The 20838-nt window shown below is 38.8% G+C and overlaps 1 protein-coding gene across 2 annotated transcripts in view; it reads right to left on the bottom strand.

Annotated features, from left to right (window-relative positions):
* Window positions 1–20433, bottom strand: part of LOC112263587 (metal transporter CNNM2-like) — a 65425-nt gene extending 44992 nt beyond the window's left edge. For both annotated transcript variants that reach the window (XM_042303816.1, XM_042303815.1), the window contains exon 1: window positions 18772–20433. In XM_042303816.1, the coding sequence (XP_042159750.1) occupies window positions 18772–20263 (1492 nt within the window). In that variant the 5' untranslated portion in view covers window positions 20264–20433. The remainder of the gene's footprint in view (window positions 1–18771) is intronic.
* Window positions 20434–20838: the final 405 nt, after the last annotated feature.

The following is a 20838-nucleotide window of genomic DNA, read 5'->3' as shown; positions in this document are numbered from 1 at the left end:
CAGAGTGACATCACGTTGTAGCTCATCCCTACCGAGAGCATATTGTATCCTGTGAGGTGTAGGGAGGCTCTCTTTGCACTTATCAATGACAGTCAGGGTCAATCGGGAACTCCCAGAGAGAAACTCTCTCTCTCTTTCCTTAGTTCTTCCTTTCAACACCGTTCTCCAACTCACCACAAATGGATTCCTTCGACGATACTTTGGTTTCAGTCGCTTGTGGACAACACTAACACCTTACTGGATTGACTGGAGTAAATAGTGGCCAGGCTTCTCTGAGTGAGTTGTAGAAAACACGATGATAAAGCTGGAGTAAATACTGTAGACACACCTTTTCAACCATTGCAATTTGGGGGGAATAGTACACAGACTGGGGTTCATTAGTCTGAATGGGCTGATACAGACAGAAGCAATACGACAATCTAACACCTGAAAACATGCACATTCTTGGCTCGGCCTGTTTTCGGCTTTATAAACTCTGTAATAATAATTAATACCTCAATAAAAACAATTAGCCGTGTCAGAAATCCTTAAAGCCAGAAGGAGCTAAGCACCAATAAAAAAGCTTTCAGTCATGGCCGCGCGCGCTAAGCTGTGCTGGGAATGTGGGTGTTGGGGTCAAAATAATAACCTTGAACCAACCAAGAACATCTCGCATGTTCTGTGCTTTTTGTGTGCCTGCTCTTCAGAAAATAGTCCCATGTGCGAGTCACAAACTTGGGGAAATGGGATCCTGAGCGATGTCTAGACTGGAATAAAAGACGTAGCATACATCCCTTCAACCCTTTATTTAGTCTTGATACCTTTTGGATACTATTAGTCTTTCACAAAGATGGTGTGGAAGGATAGTGCTGCTTCACTGCTAAAATAGTGAGAAAGGCCCCCTCTGCTCTCAGCTGATTTCTAAAGCAGTGTCTTTTGGCCCTCCCTAGCACCCGTCCTCTGTTCAGGGTGTTTTTCCTCCTTTCCTCTAAATGGAGGAGAGAGAGAGAGACAGAGAGAGAGAGAGAGAGACAGAGAGAGAGAGAGAGAGTGCGCGAGAGAGAGCGTGGGAGAGAGAGAGCGAGAAAGAGCGAGAGAGAGCGAGAGAGCGAGAGAGAGTGCGCAAGAGAGAGCGCGCGAGAGAGAGTGAGAGAGAGAGAGAGAGTGAGAGCGAGAGAGAGAGAGAGTGTGCCTGGTGTTATCAATGAACCTGGGCCTTTGGTTCCTTCCAAAAAGTTGCAGCTTGGAAGGCGTCCACGGCAGGGCATTAGGCCGCGGTTTGTGTCGTTTGTAATTTATAACATTGAGGGGAACGGGCAGGAGGACAATATGGAGGGAGTGGGGGAGGCGGAAAGGAGAGAGAGAAGGGGTTGCAGAATCCCAAGGCAAGGCAAGTGGCTCTGGTAAAGAGTGTGAGTATGTTTCACACAGGCTGAGGTGAAGTGCAGGTCTGTGGCTACTGCTACTCTCTGGAGAACTGGCTGACTGAATATGACTGTTCTGTGGCTGGCTGACTGAATATGACTGTTCTGTGGCTGGCTGACTGAATATGACTTTTCTGTGGCTGGCTGACTGAATATGACTGTTCTGTGGCTGGCTGACTGAATATGACTGTTCTGTGGCTGACTGAATATGAATGTTCTGTGGCTGGTTAACTGAATATGACTGTTCTGTGGCTGGTTGACTGAATATGACTGTTCTGTGGCTGGCTGACTGAATATGACTGTTCTGTGGCTGGCTGAAAATTGAGAGTCTTTCTAGGATGAGGACATATGCAATGTTTGGACTTACATCTACTTTAGTTAGAATAACGGAAGTGTTTGTGTGAAGTATACTCTTATTTGATTGCATTAAAGAAGACAAGGTCAGCAAAAATGTGATTCCTGTGAACATCACAAAACCAACTGAGATCAGTATCAAATGTTATTTTCAAATTCCATAAAGGTGATAGTACATGATAACAATCACCATCATCATCATTATCATCATCATAACGATTATATTCATCATCATCCTTATCATAACCATTATATTCATCATCATCATAACCATTATATTCATCATCATCATAACCATTATATTCATCATCATCATAACCATTATATTCATCATCATCATAACAGTTATATTCATCATCATCCTCATCATAACCATTATATTCATCATCATAACCATTATATTCATCATCATCATAACCATTATATTCATCATCATCATCATAACCATTATATTCATCATCATCATAGACTTTGCCTTCTTGATAATGATGGCGTAAAATGTAACCTGCCATAATGATAATATCTTCAAGCCATAACCACATGGAAAACAAACACGTCCACATCTTTACTCCCAAGAGAAACATTAGGAGATGGCATAATCTAGGGCACAAAAACATTTCCCACCCCCCAAAAAATCCCAGACACATTTCTCTCGGGGCAGGATCAAGCCATTTGATCCGGTATTAGATCCACAACATCAAGAATCCAAAATGTAAATCCTGAAGCAGAAAACTGTATGGGTTCTGAAAACAATTGACTGGGCCGTAATGCAATCCACACAAACAATATAGGCGTGGTATGATGTAGGTTGTAAGGACAGAGGACAGAGGGGCTTGCTATTGGTCTATGAGCAAAATAGTAGACCAAACACAGACTGTGTGTGTGGTACACATTGTGCAGAAACCAGGTTTGCATTACAGAAATAGTAAACATCAAATGGGGGCTCGTCCGGGATGTCATTGGATTCAGAAAGCAAGGGGTTTGGGATAGACATAGGTATGTAAAAGTCTGCAAACAGCAGTATTATCATTACTACGGAGTCCCACCACAACAACCCTAGTACTGCTTAACTAATGACCCACTGGGTACACTCTTAGATAAAGGGTTCCAAAAGGGTTATTCGGCTGTCCCTATAGGAGAACCCTTTTTGCTTCCAGGTAGGAGCATTTTGGGTTCCATGTAGTACCCTCTGTAGAAAGGGTTCAACATGCAAACCAAAAGGGTTCTACCTACAATCAAAAGGGTTCTTCAAAGGGTTCTCCTATGGGGACAGACAAATAACCCTTTTAGGTTCTAGATAGACCCTTTTTTTTTCAAATAGTGTACATAGTACAAGTCAAGGTAGTAGTACTGGTCAGTGGGAAGGTGGGGACCTTCCTGATGGAATGTTCTTCTCCACTTGTACCTCTAAGTCTATAAAGCCTGTTGCCGCTTTCACCCAAATTATGATGGGAAAAAAATGTGTCGAAACATATACAGTGCCTTGGGAAAGTATTCCGACCCCTTGACTTTTCCCACATTTTGTTACATTACAGCCATATTCTAAAATGTATTAAATTGTTTTTTCCCCCCCTCATCAATCCACACACAATAACCCATAATGACAAAGCAAAAACAGGTTTTTAGAAATTGTTGCTACTTTATTAAAAGTTTAAAACTGAAATATTACATTTACATAAGTATTCAGACCCTTTACTCAGTACTTTGTTGAAGCACCTTTGGCAGCGATTACACTCTTGAGTCTTCTTGGTTATGACGCTACAAGCTTGGCACAACTGTATTTTGGAATTTCTCGCATTTTTCTCTACAGAGCTTCTCAAGCTCTCTCAGGTTGGATGGGGAGCGTTGCTGCACAGCTATTTTCAGGTCTGTCCAGAGATGTTCAATTCGGTTTCAAGTCCGGGCTCTGGCTGGGCAACTCGAGGACATTCAGAGACTTGTCCCGAAGCCTCTCCTGCGTTGTCTTGGCTGTGTGCTTAGGGTCGTTGAACCTTCACCCCAGTCTGAGGTCCTGAGGGCTCTGCAGCAGGTTTCCATCAAGGATCTTTCTGTACTTTGCTCCGTTCATATTTGCCTTGATCCTGACTAGTCTCCCAGTCCCTGCCGCTGGAAAAACATCCCCACAGCATGATGCTGCCACCACCGTGCTTCACCGTAGGGAGGGTGCCAGGTTTCCTCCAGATGCGACGCTTGGAAATCAGGCCAAAGAGTTCAATCTTGGTTTCATCAGTCCAGAGAATCTTGCTTCTCATTGTCTGAGAGTCTTTAGGTGTCTTTTGGAAAACTCCAAGTGGGCTGTCATGTGCCTTTTACTGAGGATTGGCTTCCTTCTGGCCAATCTACCATAAAGGCCTGATTGGTGGAGTGCTGGAGAGATGGTTGTCCTTCTGGAAGGTTCTCCCATCTCCACAGAGGAACTCTAGAGCTCTGTCAGAGTGACCATCAGGTTCTTGGTCACCTCCCTGACCAAGGCCCTTCTCTCCTTATTGCTCAGTTTGCCCGGGCGTCCAGCTCTTGGAAGAGTCTTGGTGGTTCCAAACTTCTTCCATTTAAGAATGGAGGCCACTGTGTTCTTGGGGACCTTAAATGCTGCAGATATTCTTTGGTACCCTTCCTCAGATCTGTGCCTCGGCACAATCCTGTCTCGGAGTTCTACGGACAATTCCTTGGACCTCATGGCTTGGTTTTTGCTCTGACTTGCACTGTCATCTGTGGGACCTTAATCCTGTCCAATCAATTGATTTGACCATAGGTGGACTCCAATCAAGTTGTAGAAACATCTTAAGGGTGGTCAATTGAAACAGGATGCACCTGAGCTCAATTTTGAGTCTCATAGCAAAGGGTCTGAATACTTATTTAAATAAGGCATCTGTTTTTTATTTTTAATACATTTGCAAAAATGTCTAAAAAACTATTTTCGCTTTGTCATTATGGGGTATTGTGTGTAAATTGCTGAGGAAATGTTTTTCTTGAATCCATTTTAGAATAAGGCTGTAAAGCAATAAAATGTGGAAAAAGTCAAGGGGTCTGAATACTTTCCTAAAGCACTGGAGAAAGGGATTGTAAGGGATTGATTTGCGTGATAGAATTATTTTCTCTGTACAACGGCCTATCCACCTTCTGTGGGAAGTAGGAGTCCTTGATTAGCCTACATATCATCAGACTCAAAACTGCTAAAGTCACACATCTGGGAATAACATGCGCTCAGACTTTATAATAAGCTACATTACTGGAATCCATGTTGGTAAGACAAAACCAAGCTTACTGGACCTACGGATATGAATCACAAGAGCCAAATGCCATGATGCATGTGTGGTGTGCCCAACACACTGTCATCATGACCTCACATTACCACACGACTTTGCCTTTTACAGAATTATTCGTATTAGAAGGAATTAGAACAGCTAATTGAGTTTCTGTTTCATTTCAATAGCATAATTCTTTCAATATGACATTTAGAGAAGGACATTGATAATTCAAGAGACTACAGACAAAGACAGTATCATTACACTTTGCTGGTCAAAATAACTAGCTGCATCTGTGAAACAATATTTGTTCTGGCCGAGTTGTACGGAACGCTAGTAGCACTGCCATTATGCCAGCTCACTGAAATCAAAGCGTTAGCCTTACTCCGACCAGACTACAATTACAGACTTCTCTGAGCTCATTTCAAAAGCCAACTTTAAAGTGTTCCACAGCAAAGCTGACATTTAAATAAAAAATAAAAAAAACTGTTTCAATACCCCAGTTCACTACACAGGAACAATGTCTGATTCATAAAACGGACTCTTACAATCCCATAATAAGAATTCCATTGATACATCAGCATCAAAAGAAATAGAATGAGCAGAAGCAAAACACTACTATTTTGAGAATCAAGCACATCTTGAGGAGCTGCAACAGAGGGTGGGATCAAAAGGCATTCGAAGATAAGACAACCGCGGGTTCAGTTCAGTTGATTTGTGGCAGGGACGGTATGGCTCTGCCATGTTGCCTGCATCTATCCAGTCCTTCAGGATAAGCAGGTGAGGAGATTAGATATGCCATAACATACCTTGGTCTATTATTTCCTATCGGTGAATCTCCAGCGGGAGTACGTCACTGTTCTCAAGAGCCGGCGGAGGCGCTGTACGGACGTGCTAAAGCATTATGTTCATTTTCTAACACAGCTTCTAATACAGGCCTGCCAAGTAGGACGAATTTGGAGTATCGCGCTTTTTCAACCCATGCCAAGTTTCACAGGTTAATGACCGATTAACGACTGTTTATATGTGTGGATCACAAGAACAGTAGTAATACCTTATTGTGTAATTAATTACATTAAGTAACAACTGACATATTTCAACGGAACAACAATGGAACAATACTCAAGTGCCTTCTGGGTAAGGATGGCTTTTTTTTAGGAAAGACCGCAATTCATCGTGACTACACAAAAATAGCGGTAAATGTATGAGTTTGCTTCTGCCCTTAATACTGAAGTACGAGAAGCCATTTAAGGTGTGTTCAAACACATGAAGAAGACAAGTTGTGATACCAGATCAGACAGACTTTGCAGTCAGAAACACACTGAGGCTGGAAGCTGGCTCCATTCTCCTCAACAGTGACACTGCTAATCAGTTTTCAAGGTCCAATGCAGACATTTTTTTTTTTTTAATCTCAATATCAAATGATTTCTGTGTAACAATTGAGCACCTTACTGTAAGAGATTTCCATTCAAATGGGCAAAAGCTTTTCAAGAAAGAATTTTGCTTGGACTGTCTGGGAGTGGTCTGAGCGGGGAGGGGAAAACTGAAAACTAGCTGTTATTGGCAGAGAGGTTTGGAACTATCTTTCTTATTGGTCTTTGAACCAATTTACCGCATGGTGATGTCACCAGGGAGGTCAAAACTCCCTCCCCTAGAACAGGATGACATTTCAGCCGGTCTATTGAAACAGCTCTACGACTAAAAGGACATTATCATCATTTTCAAAATGTCACAGTATTATTCCAACCTCAAAGCGTGAAATATATATAAAACACAGGAAACTTAAGTTTTTGACTGTACCTGGCCTTTAAAAAGTCTACTCCATGTTATACTAGAATTTGAGGAATGTAGGCCATTTGAAAAGCCTGGCTTTGAACACAACCGGCTCAAACAAACTGATCACAGAAGTGTATTTATTCTCAACAGACCTGGGTTCAATAGAGTAGTCACAATAAATGCAATCCATGCCAATCTGGCACTCCAGGCAGGCTAAAGAAAACACTCAAAGTACTAAAACAACAAAAAAGTATTTGAACCGAGGTCTGATTCTCAGAACTACTTCAACCCGATCATCTGGCTACAGTACGTTCTACGCTTTCATTGAACACGTCAAGCTTGCCAAAACATGCCTAGTTTGAGTTGCATACAACAAAAAACTGAGGTAAAATTAACTCTTGTTTAGTAAAACAAGAGCGACTAAAACCAAGACAAGCAATCCACATTAAGGTGAAGCATGTAATCAATAGACAAAGTAAAAAGTCTTGAAGGAAAAGTCACGCTGTGTTCAAAGGGGTATCCCTCACCAGGAGCCATTCCTGTCCAACTGCCAACATGACGCCATTTAATCCCACCTCTTATTTTGCCATTATAAATAAGCACAAGAACTGCTACCAGGTGAACAAATGCTCAAGCACAGCTTTATTTGCTGCCGAGAATTGAAAACCACTTTTGTGAAATTATATGAATTCGAAAAGCGTCCGCTGAAGCAATATCCCTGAAAGTGTTAAAATACTTCAATATCAACTCGGTTAGTTTCACTTTAAGACAAAAAGGAAGGAGAAAGGCGGCTGTGGAGGCTGCTGAATCTGAATTAAGCATAGATTGGCCTATATTGCAGGAAAGGGGAGAACTAGTTCAATACCTGCCAGGGCTCATGTAGCCACTAGTACACTGTTAAAATGAAGTGCTTTGTAATACCAGAAACTAGTGGCAACTGTGCTGCCACCAACTCAAAGGAGACGAAACCTGAACTTTTCTGGGGTATTGAAACACATCAACCTGAGATGTTTTGAAACGTGACACGGTTTGTTGTAACACCAATTGATCCAGCATTGTGCAACACCTTGCCAGGGGCTGGGAGCACTTCTGGAAAAGGTTGAAAACACTATTTTGATGTTTCAAGTTCTGTTTAGTGCAGAATTTTGGCAGGCATGGGGGTTACATTACATCAAACATTGCAGGATACTGTATTTGCCTCTACCGTAAAAAGTTTCATCATTGAACGTCATTTTGCCTGACAATTTTGATATCTGTTCATTATTATCCATTACACCTCATGGCATAACAAGTTGCTTAATATTAATATAGAAGTATACATTTCTTTCTTCAAACATGCATACAACATTGTGTAAAAGAATCATACAATCGAAAATGTTAAATTACCCACAATCCTCTAATAACTGAGCCACGTTGGAAGATAGGAAATGCAAGTAGAATAAAACCAGACTTCTGAATAGTTAAATACATACATTTTCTCTATCTTTGGTTATCCTCATATGAAATATCTTACATTTTGAGAAACATTAAGTTGGATTTATTCTTACTATTTTTTGGTTAAATGAAATTAACAAATCATTGAAACAACTCAATATTAGGAAGGCCAAGTTACACTGTCCAAGGTTATGGAGTTCAGGGAGGGATAAGATTAAAATCAACCCTCTCTGTGTGTGTGCGTGTCTGTGTGTGTGTGTGTGTGTGTGTGTGCGTGTGTGTGTGATTCAAAACACAAGCAGAAGGCGAACCTCGATCTACCTTTGTAAATATGTCACGTGTCTGGGAAATATGACAACATAAGACTAGTAAAACTTAAAGTGGGTGCAACAAAGTGGGTGACATTAATTCGTTCAAAAGACAAGACTGGACGTGAGTGTGATTGGCCCCATTCTGTGTGTGCTACTTGGGTTCATCCCAAAGGGCACACGTTGACCCACTCGTTAACACACTACTAGTAGTCTCTAATTGTCGCTAATTGTCACTGTCACTAAGTGTCACTACTAGTCGCTAATTGTCACGAATTGTTGCAATCTGACAGAAACTAACAAAAGGGTTCAGAAGTTTCCAAGGGGTTGTCTGTCTCGATTTAAAGGTCTAGGATGACGATAGTGACTTAGGTCAAGCCACCAACCTGAACCTTAGCATGGGGGCATAGTATTAAGAACTGCCACCACTGATTTTTTTTGAGTTTCTTGTGCTCCTTCTCACTCTTCAGGTGGAAGCTGGTTTACTTCACAGTTGCAGTGCAGAAAGTGAAAGCATCCTCTTCAATCACAAACAGAGCCAGCAAGAAACGGCTAATTCAGAATCCTCAAAAACCTAAGTTCAAAAGTTAAACCAATTACGCTTTTCATGTGCTTTACACTGAGTATACCTAACATTAGGAACACTCCTTGCCCTCAGAACACCTCAATTCGTTGAGGCATGGACTCTACAAGGTGTCAAAAGCGTTCCACAGGGATGCTGACCCATGTTGACTCCAATGCCTCCCACAGTTGTGTCAAGTTGGCTGGATGTCCTCTGGATGGTGGACCATTCTTGATACACACGGGAAACTGTTGAGCGTGAAAAACCCAGCAACGGTGGAGTTCTTGACACAAAGTCGGTGCGCCTGGCACCTACTACCATACCCCGTTCAAAGGCATTTAAACCTTTTGTCTTGCCCATTCACCCTCTGAATGGCACACATACACAATCCATGTCTCAATTGTCTCAAGGCTTAAAAATCTTTATTTAACCTGTCTCCTCCCTTTCATCTACACTGACTGAAGTGGATTTAACAATTTTTTTTTTTTTTTTTACCTTAATTTTACTAGGCAAGTCAGTTAAGAACAATTTCTTATTTTCAATGACGGCCTAGGAACAGTGGGTTAACTGCCTGTTCAAGGGCAGAACGACAGATTTTGTACCTTGTCAGCTCGGGGATTTGAACTTGCAACCTTTCGGTTACTAGTCCAATGCTCTAACCACTAGGCTACACTGCCTGATATCCATAAGGGATCATAGCGTTCACCTGGATTCACCTGGTCAGTCTGTCATGGAAAGAGCAGGTGTTCTTAATGTTTTTTCCACTCAGTGTATCTCTAACGTATGTAACTATTGGAGCAGATGTGGCGGGAGGCTTTTTTCTTTCTTTCTTCAACCCAACTTCAGGCGGCTGTGCAGCAACCAGCTCCACAAGAGGCAGTCAAATTAATTAACAATGACTTACAATACAAAGCACTTTGAACCAAGTGTGGTGCCGTGACTAGAGGCAGATTGACGAGAAACTTTGACCTCCCTTCCTCAGGATTTACAACCGCTCCAGAGGTTGGACGGAAGGAAGGCGAGTTCCCTCTGGAGCAGAGCCAAGAACAGGAACCCAAAGACCACACTGGCACCTGGCCTCATGGCCTTGCTGGGAGGCTGGAACCTGGAGGACTAGGGTTTAGTCTGACGTACCTTACCTATATGTACAATCTACAAAAAGGTTATATCTAGAACTTTAAAACTGCAATATATAACTTTTTGGGGCGAGCCAACCAAATTCACACAGAAATTGTAGTTATAGATCTGTCATTCTCATTGAAAGCAAGTCTAAGAAGTGGTAGATTTGTTCTATGTGCGCAATTTCTATGCTTCCCGTTCTTAAAGCTGCACTATGCCAAAATCGCTCCGCCATTTCCTGGTTGCTAAAATTCGAATAGTTCGCCTAATATCAGTTTGTGACAAAACAAGCAAGAATCGTGTAGAGAATCACTGTACCATCTAAACCGCTGTGAAATATATTTTTCAATAAGCAAAAATATAGTATTTTCAGCTGTGTGAAGCTGGTGTTTAAAACTGAAGGTGAAAGAGCCAGGCTGTTAGCTTTAGTGAATGAGAGCTGTGGTGGTAGATAATGGGGGTTTTATGGGTCATGTTCTGGGATCACTGATGATGTATAAAGGACTGGCCATAGGTCAGCAATATCCTATAATAGATAAGATTATCAATGCAGCTGCTGTTCTGTTCTGACCACCTTCTAGTCTGCTAATCATATCCATGTATTAATGAATCCAATAAGCAAATGCTAATGCATACCGTTGTCTACTATATAAATAGAAACCTAATTTGAAGTACTCTAGCGATTGAATAATGAATATAAAATGCCTAATTGACATTATTTCTCTGAAAAAACGTAGTTCAGTGAAATCATAGTCATAAAAAGCTATTTGACTAGATGAACATAGTCACAACCAGTCTTAAAGTTAAGTATGATAGGCCACAAAGTGTAAGTAGTATTTTTAAGTATTGTAATGATGTAACAACCGTAATGATGTAACAACCGCAATGATGTAACAACCGCAATGATGTAAAACATGTAATGATATAACAACCGTAATGATGTAACAACCGTAATGATGTAACAACCTTAATGACGTAACAACCATAATGACGTAACAACCATGATGATATAACAGCCGTAATGATGTAACAACCGTAATGATGTAACAACCGTAATGATGTAACAACCATAATGATATAAAAACAGTAATGATGTAACAACCTGAATGATGTAACAACGGTAATGATGTAACAACCTGAATGATGTAACAACGGTAATGATGTAACAACCATAATGATATATCAACCGTAATGATATATCAACTGTAATAATATATTAATTAATAACCGTAATGATATAACAACCGTAATGATGTAACAACCGTAATGATATAACAACCGTAATGATATAACAACCGTAATGATGTACAAAAATTAATGATGTAACAACCACAATGATGTAAAAACCGTAATGATGTAACAAACGTAATGATGTAACAACCGTAATGATGTAACAACCATAATGATGTAAAAAATGTAATGACATAACAACCGTAATGATGTAACAACCGTAATGATATAACAACCGTAATGATGTAACAACTATAATGATATAACAACCGTAATGATGTAACAAACATAATGATGTAAAAAACGTAATGATGTAACAACAGTAATGATAAATCAACCGTAAGTTTATAACAACCGTAATGATGTAACAACTGTAATGATGTAACAAACGTAATGATGTAACAACCATAATGATGTAACAACTGTAATGATATATCAACCGTAATGATATAACAACCGTAATGATATAAAAACGCAATGATGTAACAACTGTAATGATGTAACAACCATAATGATGTGACAACCGTAATGATGTAACAACCATAATGATGTAAAAACCATAATGATATAAAAACAGTAATGATGTAACAACCTTAATGATGTAACAACCGTAATGATGTAACAACCTTAATGATGTAACAACCTTAATGATGTAACAACCATGATGATGTAACAACCGTAATGATATAACAACCATAATGATGTAACAACCGTAATGATATATCAACCGTAATGATATAACAACCGTAATGATGTAACAACCGTAATGATATAACAACCGTAATGATGTAACAACCGTAATGATATAACAACCGTAATGATATAACAACCGTAATGATGTACAAAATGTAATGATGTAACAACCATAATGATGTAAAAAACGTAATGATGTAACAACCATAATAACGTAACAACCATAATGATGTAACAGCCATAATGATGTAAACAACTGTAATGATGTAACAAACGTAATGATGTAACAAATGTAATGATGTAACAACCGTAATGATGTAACAACCATAATGATGTAAAAAATGTAATGATGGAACAACCATAATGATGTAAAAAACGTAATGATGTAACAACTGTAATGATAAATCAACCGTAAGTTTATAACAACCGTAATGATGTAACAACAGTAATGATGTAAAAAACGCAATGATGTAACAACCGTAATGATGTAACAACCTTAATGATGTAACAACCTTAATGATGTAACAACCATGATGATGTAATAACCGTAATGATATAACAACCATAATGATGTAACAACCGTAATGATATATCAACCATAATGATATAACAACCGTAATGATGTAACAACCGTAATGATGTAACAACCGTAATGATGTAACAACCGTAATGATATAACAACCGTAATGATATAACAACCGTAATGATGTACAAAATGTAATGATGTAACAACCATAATGATGTAAAAAACGTAATGATGTAACAACCATAATAACGTAACAACCATAATGATGTAACAACCATAATGATGTAAACAACTGTAATGATGTAACAAAATGTAATGATATAACAACCGTAATGATGTAACAACCATAATGATATAACAAACGTAATGATGGAACAACCATAATGATGTAAAAAACGTAATGATGTAACAACTGTAATGATAAATCAACCGTAAGTTTATAACAACCGTAATGATGTAACAACAGTAATGATGTAAAAAACGCAATGATGTAACAACTGTAATGATGTAACAACCATAATGATGGAACAACCGTAATGATGTAAAAAATTTAATGACATAACAACCGTAATGATGTAACAACTGTAATGATGTAACAACCGTAATGATATAACAACCGTAATAATGTAACAACCGTAATGATATAACAACCGTAATGATATATCAACCGTAATGATGTAACAACCGTAATGATGTAAGAAGTGTAATGTTATAACAACTGTAATGATGTAACAACCGTAATGATGTAAGAAATGTAATGATATAACAACCGTAATGATGTAACAACCGTAATGATGTAACAACTGTAATGATTAACAACCTTAATGATGTAACAACCATAATGACGTAACAACCGTAATGATATAACAACCGTAATGATGTAACAACCTGAATGATGTAACAACGGTAATGATGCAACAACCTGAATGATGTAACAATGGTAATGATGTAACAACCGTAATGATATATCAACCGTAATGATATATCAACCGTAATGATATATCAACCATAATGATATAACAACCGAATGATGTAACAACCTTAATGATATAACAACCGTAATGATATAATAACCGTAATGATGTAACAACAACCGTAATGATATAACAACCATAATGATGTGAACAACCGTAATGATGTAAAAAATGTAATGATGTAACAACCATAATGATGTAAAAACCGTAATGATGTAACAACCATAATAACGTAACAACCATAATGATGTAACAACCGTAATGATGTAACAAACGTAATGATGTAACAACCGTAATGATGTAAAAAATGTAATGACATAACAACCGTAATGATGTAACAACTGATGTAACAACCGTAATGATATAACAACCGAATGATGTAACAACAACCGTAATGATGTAACAACCATAATGATATAACAACTGTAATGATGTAACAACCATAATGATGTGAACAACCGTAATGATGTAAAAAATGTAATGATGTAACAACCATAATGATGTAAAAACCGTAATGATGTAACAACCATAATAACGTAACAACCATAATGATGTAACAGCCATAATGATGTAAACAACTGTAATGATGTAACAAACGTAATGATGTAACAAATGTAATGATGTAACAACCGTAATGATGTAACAACCATAATGATGTAAAAAATGTAATGATGGAACAACCATAATGATGTAAAAACGTAATGATGTAACAACTGTAATGATAAATCAACCGTAAGTTTATAACAACCGTAATGATGTAACAACAGTAATGATGTAAAAAACGCAATGATGTAACAACCGTAATGATGTAACAACCTTAATGATGTAACAACCTTAATGATGTAACAACCATGATGATGTAATAACCGTAATGATATAACAACCATAATGATGTAACAACCGTAATGATATATCAACCATAATGATATAACAACCGTAATGATGTAACAACCGTAATGATGTAACAACCGTAATGATGTAACAACCGTAATGATATAACAACCGTAATGATATAACAACCGTAATGATGTACAAAATGTAATGATGTAACAACCATAATGATGTAAAAAACGTAATGATGTAACAACCATAATGATGTAACAACCATAATGATGTAAACAACTGTAATGATGTAACAAACGTAATGATGTAACAAATGTAATGATATAACAACCGTAATGATGTAACAACCATAATGATATAACAAACGTAATGATGGAACAACCATAATGATGTAAAAAACGTAATGATGTAACAACTGTAATGATAAATCAACCGTAAGTTTATAACAACCGTAATGATGTAACAACAGTAATGATGTAAAAAACGCAATGATGTAACAACTGTAATGATGTAACAACCATAATGATGGAACAACCGTAATGATGTAAAAAATTTAATGACATAACAACCGTAATGATGTAACAACTGTAATGATGTAACAACCGTAATGATATAACAACCGTAATAATGTAACAACCGTAATGATATAACAACCGTAATGATATATCAACCGTAATGATGTAACAACCGTAATGATGTAAGAAGTGTAATGTTATAACAACTGTAATGATGTAACAACCGTAATGATGTAAGAAATGTAATGATATAACAACCGTAATGATGTAACAACCGTAATGATGTAACAACCGTAATGATGTAACAACCTTAATGATGTAACAACCATAATGACGTAACAACCATAATGATATAACAACCGTAATGATGTAACAACCTGAATGATGTAACAACGGTAATGATGCAACAACCTGAATGATGTAACAATGGTAATGATGTAACAACCGTAATGATATATCAACCGTAATGATATATCAACCGTAATGATATATCAACCATAATGATATAACAACCGTAATGATGTAACAACCTTAATGATATAACAACCGTAATGATATAATAACCGTAATGATGTAACAACCGTAATGATATAACAACCATAATGATGTGAACAACCGTAATGATGTAAAAAATGTAATGATGTAACAACCATAATGATGTAAAAACCGTAATGATGTAACAACCATAATAACGTAACAACCATAATGATGTAACAACCGTAATGATGTAACAAACGTAATGATGTAACAACCGTAATGATGTAAAAAATGTAATGACATAACAACCGTAATGATGTAACAACTGATGTAACAACCGTAATGATATAACAACCGTAATGATGTAACAACCGTAATGATATAACAACCGTAATGATGTAACAACCATAATGATATAACAACTGTAATGATGTAACAACCGTAATGATGTAAAAAACGTAATGATGTAACAACCGTAATGATAAATCAACCGTAAGTTTATAACAACCGTAATGATGTAACAACAGTAATGATATAACAACCGTAATGATGTAACAACCGTAATGATATAAAAACGCAATGATGTAACAACTGTAATGATGTAACAACCATAATGATGTGACAACCGTAATGATGTAACAACCATAATGATGTAAAAACCATAATGATATAAAAACAGTAATGATGTAACAACCTTACTGATGTAACAACCGTAATGATGTAATAACCTTAATGCTGTAACAACCTTAATGATGTAACAACCATAATGATGTAACAACCGTAATGATATATCAACCGTAATGATATAACAACCGTAATGATGTAACAACCTTAATGATGTAACAACCGTAATGATGTAACAACCGTAATGATGTAACAACAGTAATGATATAACAACCGTAATTATGTAACAACCGTAATGATATAACAACCATAATGATATAATAACTGTAATGATATAACAACCGTAATGATGTAACAACCTTAATGATGTAACAACCGTAATGATGTAACAACCGTAATGATTTAACAACAGTAATGATATAACAAAGGTAATTATGTAATAACCGTAATGATATAATAACCATAATGATATAATAACCGTAATGATGTAACAACCGTAATGATATAACAACCATAATGATGTAAAAAATGTAATGATGTAACAACCATAATGATGTAAAAACCGTAATGATGTAACAACCATAATAACGTAACAACCATAATGATGTAACAAACATAATGATGTAACAACCGTAATGATGTAACAACCGTAATGATGTAAAAAATGTAATGACATAACAACCGTAATGATGTAACAACCGTAATGATGTAAAACGCGTAATGATATAACAACTGTAATGATATATCAACCGTAATGATATAACAACCGTAATGATGTAACAACTGTAATGATATAACAACCGTAATGATGTAACAACTGTAATGATATAACAACCGTAATAATGTAACAACCGTAATGATATAACAACCGTAATGATGTACCAACCGTAATGATGTAACAACCGTAATGATGTAAGAACCGCAATGATGTAAAACACGTAATGATATAACAACCGTAATGATATATCAACCGTAATGATATAACAACCGTAATGATGTAACAACTGTAATGATATAACAACCGTAATGATGTAACAACCGTAATGATGTAAAAAACGTAATGATGTAACAACCGTAATAATGTAACAACCGTAATGATGTAAAAAACGTAATGATGTAACAACCGTAATGATGTAACAACCGTAATAATGTAACAACCGTAATGATATAACAACCGTAATAATGTAACAACCGTAATGATATAACAACCGTAATGATGTAACAACCGTAATGATATAACAACCGTAATAATGTAACAACCGTAATGATGTAAAAAAAGCAATGACGTAACAACCGTAATGACGTAACAACCATGTGCACAGAAGCTGCCTGATCAAAAGTATATCGTTCCTGCTATCAACAGACATGTGTGATTGCCCGTGTCAGATTGTGACGATACCAAAACGCACCTGAAGATGAAAACTTTACAAAGTGAATAACTATGTCATAAAGTGTAACTACGTGGGTGTTAAGAGAGAGGAGTTATTCATTATTCACACGACTGCATTCCAGTGGGCAGGACAAAGGGAGTTATCAACACCATCATTCATAGGCAATGCACACAACTTAGAGTAGGGAGAGGAGGGGATTTAAGCAGGTTCTCAAACAAGATGCCCCCACCTGATAACCTTAGCACTGACGCGGTTGTACCATTCCCATGAATGAATTTCCTAATGCAAGTCACAAACCACAGAGAGGGAGAGAGGGAGGGAGAAAGGGAGAGAGAGAGAGAGAGAGAGAGAGAGAGAGAGAGAGAGAGAGAGAGAGAGAGAGAGGGGAGGGGGACCGTGTGAACATTAACGAGGAATGGAAGTAATGGTGAAAGATAACATGAACATTCCCCCTCTCCACTTTTTCTTTGCAGGAAATGACCCAAGAGGTGACAACAAATGCGCCCTTATATCTCTGACAAGGAATGTCAGCCAGCTACTTTAGGATGCCATTCCTCCCCACCTCACATCGCCTATTTTCTTTTTATTGTATCTGGGATCTTTTGTGACACCCTTCCTGATGGAGCAACGCCACAATCCATCTTCCTGAAAGTCGAGTTTCGTGGTTTGGCTTAACATCTTTGTTTATACACTTGAAACACTTGGGGCATCAAGGAGACACCTGAAGGACAGCAGGCCATCCGTGCTATGAGGTCATTCATGTGTCTCGGTCAAGTTTTAAATGACAGTAATCTGTTATTAGAAAGTAAGACACACATTACTTGACCATCTTCCAGAGGGAAAGGGTCTTCGAGCTCTCTATGATGTCATAGCAATATCATAGTAGGACATCTGATCTGGATATTATTATGTCAAGTGTGTGACGTTATACATATACAGTCAAGGAACTGGGACAGTGTTGTTCCCAGAGGCAAATACCCCCTGATTGAAGGTTGTGATGTTTTCCCCAACTATAAAATGCCATAAATATGTTGATATGAATAGAAATCTACAGTGGAGATGTAATACAGTGAATTGACAGCTTACTAATGAGTAGCAACACTTGTCTCTCTAGGTTATTATATCATCGGTCTGTGTTCCGATGAAACGCCATTCTCACATTTGCAATGAATCCTTAGACCATAGACATGCCAAGTGAAAGCCATGATGGAACAGTCATCCCACATTTGGCTTGAAATGGCATGATCATTTGATTGACAGGGTACAGTCGGGCCAATAAAAATGAAACCCCCCTCACCTTTCTTGAACTCCTCCAGCATGGCATCCAGCCTGGTGTCATTGAACACAAAATGCAGCTGATGGCTGTAAAACTTAGTGATGGTTTTCAGCGGCGTAGAATCATCTGGGTCGACAAACGCCAGGTCCTTCACGAACAATAGATCCACAATGTTGGACCTCTCACCCTCGAACACGGGGATGCGCGTGTAGCCGCTCTCCATAATTTCAGACATGGTGTTGAAGTCGAGGATAGCATCACCTGGAATCATAAAACAATCTCTTAGCGGGGTCATCACGTCCTCCACAGTCTTAGTCCGTAGTTCCAAGGCGCCCTGAATGATGTTCAACTCCTCTTTGACCAGATCATTGTACGGATCTGTGACTCTGAGCATCTCCAAAAGCTTCTCGCGGTTGTACACAGTGCCTATCTCTTGGCCCAAAAGGTAATCTAGAAGTTTGCTCACTGGGTATGACGCAGGGAAGGTGAGCAGCATGAAAAACTTGGTGAGGAAAATGGTGTTGGCTCCAACGGCAAGGCCATGTCTTGAGCATATGGCTTGAGGGACAATCTCTCCAAAGATGACAATTCCAATAGTTGACATCACCACAGCTATCAGCCCAGAACCTGCAATATCATCAAATAAGATAGTTAGAGTTGTATTGACTAGCACGTTGCCTAGGAGAAGTGAGCAAAGCAGGTAATTCCCTTGGCTTCTAACTGGCTCTATCTTTTTGGCATAATTCTTCTCCATCTCTGTGCCACAATTCTGAACTATTTGGAGCTCCATTGGGTCCAGTGCCATCAGTCCCAAGTTCAACCCGCTGAACATGCCTGACAGACACAGCAACATGGAAATAAAGATGACTTGAAGCCAGAAGGGGAGCAGAAACCTCTTCTCCTCCACAACTATCACTTTAGTGTCATCTCCGTCGTGGTAAATCCAGGTGTTTTCGGTCCATGGGTCGTGCAGGCCGGCGGCGTGGTGGGCAGGTGTCGAGGTGGCGATGCACAGGTAATAAGATTTACTCCTCTCGGTTTTTCGAAGGGGTTTGACCTCGATTTCAACTACTCCCGACGTTCTGCGACTTAGAATGATGTTGGGCAAGATGATTATATCCGAGGTCCTGATACCGCAGGGATGCGCAGACGTATCCTCTTTGCTCCCGTTGTCCCCCGACAAGCTGTCGATGTCTCCGACTGGTCGGATCTGTTCGTGTTCCGTAAATGCAATTTTGGACCAGGTCTCGTTGTTTATGTTTTGCCCGTAGACCCTCAATTTGACACGAGACCGTTCACTCACCCGTAGGTAGCCCCTATCCATAAAGGAAATGTCGTCCGTGTCCTCCAACCGGAGCCCGATGATAACCGTGTCCGACTCTACCCCGCCTTCTTTGCCACTTGTCGAGGTGACCAAACAACCGCTGACAGTTAAGAAAATCATCGTCAGAGCTCGAACCCGGCTAAGTGACGCCATTTTTGCAGAGGGTACTGGGGCCGACGGCTCAGCCATGTTGATAATGGGCAACCTCCTGAATGAAAAGAGCTTTTAAAAATCAGAGCCAATCGGAGTCCGCCTTCATCTCCACCGGGGGTAGCCGTGATTTGTGCAGCATCGGGGACCCAAGCGCTTGGTTCCACTACGAGTCCGAAACTGATTACTCCTAGAGCGAACTCCTGCCTCCCCTGATGTCCCGGAGACAGACGACGGTAGCACCCAATCCAGTGCGGCAGTTGGACGGGGGCGGAGTTTTCGCCGCAGCTCCAACGAATGAAATTCCAAAACAAGCGCACCTCACGCAAAAAAGCCCAAGACACTTTCCTCGTGACTTTTTCAGATGGATTTCAGAGGCAACCAATAAATAATGAATTGGTGGGTAGATCCATAATATTTGATTTATCTGGGTGGAGTGAATGGTGCGTCGTTATGCAATGTTCTCTCCATTGCAGAGGAGAGCGAGAGGTAGAGAGTTGTTTCAGCGGACCGAATGCATGCTTTTAGGCTATGTGACATTCTTTATGCATTTTAGATTAGTTCCTTAAGATGACCAAACAAGCAGTCACAATGCATTTTATAGCTTAGGGTAT

The sequence above is a fragment of the Oncorhynchus tshawytscha genome, linkage group LG02 (genome assembly GCF_018296145.1).
Source record: "Oncorhynchus tshawytscha isolate Ot180627B linkage group LG02, Otsh_v2.0, whole genome shotgun sequence".
NCBI lineage: Eukaryota > Metazoa > Chordata > Actinopteri > Salmoniformes > Salmonidae > Oncorhynchus > Oncorhynchus tshawytscha.
This window is presented reverse-complemented; position numbering and strand designations above follow the sequence as displayed.